Source organism: Apis dorsata, unplaced genomic scaffold (assembly GCF_000469605.1).
Source record: "Apis dorsata unplaced genomic scaffold, Apis dorsata 1.3 scaffold_924, whole genome shotgun sequence".
In the NCBI taxonomy this organism is placed as follows: domain Eukaryota; kingdom Metazoa; phylum Arthropoda; class Insecta; order Hymenoptera; family Apidae; genus Apis; species Apis dorsata.
The window spans coordinates 33,496-36,376 of record NW_006264035.1 but is presented as its reverse complement, the minus strand read 5'-3'; the positions used below and the strand labels follow the sequence as shown (position 1 = coordinate 36,376).

The 2,881-nt window shown below is 15.5% G+C and overlaps 1 protein-coding gene across 2 annotated transcripts in view; it reads left to right on the top strand.

Annotated features, from left to right (window-relative positions):
* The first annotated feature begins 481 nt into the window (after positions 1-481).
* The window catches only part of LOC102675423 (serine/threonine-protein kinase PLK3-like), a 19,678-nt gene continuing 17,278 nt past the window's right edge, over positions 482-2,881 (top strand). The window contains exon 1 of one of the 2 annotated variants that reach the window (XM_006623619.2): positions 482-607. In XM_006623619.2, the coding sequence (XP_006623682.1) occupies positions 527-607 (81 nt within the window). In that variant the 5' untranslated portion in view covers positions 482-526. The remainder of the gene's footprint in view (positions 608-2,881) is intronic. The other variant, XM_006623620.2, reaches the window with a different exon arrangement.

The following is a 2,881-nucleotide window of genomic DNA, read 5'->3' as shown; positions in this document are numbered from 1 at the left end:
TTAATAAGAATTTTAACAAAAATTATTAAAAATTTGAATTATGATTTAATCAACAAATATATATATATAATTAAATTATTTATAAAACTTAAATAGATTTATAATAAATTTAATAGCAAATATATTTAATTAATTATTAATAATTATTTTAATAATTAAACATATTATTAAATACTTATAATATATAAATATGTATTAAATAATTTATTATAATATATAATAATATAATATATTTTAACAATATAGTATGTTTAATTAGTATTATATGTATAGAAATTTATATTTTTATAAACGATTCTAAAGATGCAGAACTTAAATGAAAATTTTATTTATAAAATATTATAATATTATTTTATCCTAAATATTTTATCTTTATATATTTCTATCATACTGTATGCATGATTAAATTTTCTATAAATGCACAATATTCTTACTGATTAAATATAATAAATTATGAAAAACTTTGTTTTTGTATTACATATGTTTTTCGTACTATTTTCAGGGTGGATTCGCGAAAGTTTTTCTGATGACTGATGTCAATAATGGAAATGAATATGCATGCAAGATCATCAGGAAAAATCGAATGCAAAAGATCCATATGCAAAAGGTTTGTTTAGTATTGATTAATTAATTATTATTTATATAAATATATATAATATTAATAACGTTATATAATGTTATACAATTACTTCTCTTTCTTTTTAAATTTATTATTAACATGTAATATTATGATTTTTATTATTTAATTATTTTATTTTTTATTATTTATTAAAATATTATATAATTCATATCGTGGATACATACAAGATATTTCTTGCATTTGAATCTAGCTTTTAAGAAGATAGAGTAAAATTTTATATGGCAAAATGAAACAATAATATTGAGTTTGATCTGAAAGAAAAGAATTGTAAGAATATTTTTTGTAATGAAAATTTTTATATTTACTTTTATTTTTTTTAATCAAATTTTTTATGTTATATTCATGTATTAGTATCAAAAATTCAATAATTTAAGAAATATTTTAATCTTATATCAACAAAATTTAGCGAATGAAGAACAAAAAACGAAGTGCTGTATTTATATTTTTATGTTTTTTTATACAATAATTATCGGAAAAAAGAACCTCCATTATTCGAATATTTTACTATCCGAATTGTACACTATCTTAAATTACAATAAAAACATGAAGAAAACTTTTATTACTTCTTTTATTGAAATCTTTCTATGAAATTGAAATTAACGAACAGAATATTTTTCAAGATGTAAAAAAATTTATTGCGATATTATATATAATACCAAAATGCAAAAAATGCAATAAAACATTGATATCATAAAATGGCTCCAATGTGATAAAAATTATAACGAAGAGAATATTGTTAACAATGTTTAAATTCTAATATTAAAATAATAGACATGTAGATTAAAAATGATTTTAATCTAAACACAATAAAACATTAAAAGTAAAAATATACTTCCTCATTTTAAAAAATTCGACATATTAGAAAAAAAGATTATGATGGTTCGAAAATGCAATTTTAGATGAAATGTAATTTTATTCAGTTTTGTATATTAAAAAAAATCGTGTAAATTTTTTTTGTAAAAATATAAAATAACTAAAAAAAATTCATCAAAATATTTTATTATTCGAAAATTTTCTTATGCAAACGTCTTCTTAACTTCCTTAAATAATGATTCTACTATATAGTTATTAAGTTAAAATATTTCTAAAATTGAACTAATCAATTCTTGATACAAATATCTTGATATTTCTTTTATAAAGAATAAAATTTATTTTGACTCGTATAAAAAAAGATAAAATTCTATTTAAAAAAGGACTTTCCATTGAAATTCAATTTCTAGATTAAGTACATATATGAAACGATAAATTATAAAAATAAAAATAATTTAATTTTATTCTATGACATTTTACTCTATTTTTTATTGCTTAAGAATTATATAAATCAATTATATGAAAAACTTTATATATTTTATTGTAAATTCTTACTTTTACAAATAAAAAGATTCCATATTGTATAAAGATGAATTACTTATCACAAAATCATATGTGCATTATAATCATTTGATTCCATTCCAGAAACAAGTTTTTTATATTATTCCAATTGAATAATTTAAAAATATATATAATAAAATGTAATAAAATAATAAAAATTGACATTATTATAAAATATATAAAATTTTTGTATTATATAAATTTTATATAAATTTTTGTAAATAAGTGTATGTCTCTATCTATAAACATTATGTAAATATATCAAGATATCTATATATATGTATTTTTAATTTTCACTTTTTAGAAAGTAAAAAATATAATAAATGTATAAAAATATTTATGTATCTTTTATTTTGATAGAATTTTAAAATAAAGTTTATTTACTAGGCTGACTTCAAAAAGAAGTTAGGCAAAAAGTTTTATTGTTATATTTAGAAAATACACATATATTATCATTTCGAAATTATTATTATTATTATTATTATTATCATTTCAAAAAATTATTTATTATTATTTATAACTTTTTTATTAAAAATTATTAAAATTATTAAAAGAATTATTATTTAAAGAAAGTGTCCAGAGTTTTTATAAAAATTGATATATATATATATATTATATAATTTATTTATATATATATAAATAAATGATATATAATTTATTGAAAGAAAAACAAATTTATATGTTTGTATGTTATAATATAATTATAAATAATATAAAAATCATTCAAATAGAATAATAATATGCAATAAATATATGAGTTAATCAAAACTCTTGGTATATTAAATTGAAAATTTTTATTTTGTAAAGTATAATTTTTTATGCAAATATAAATTATTTTAAAAATTAATGTAAAAAATTAATGTATATTTT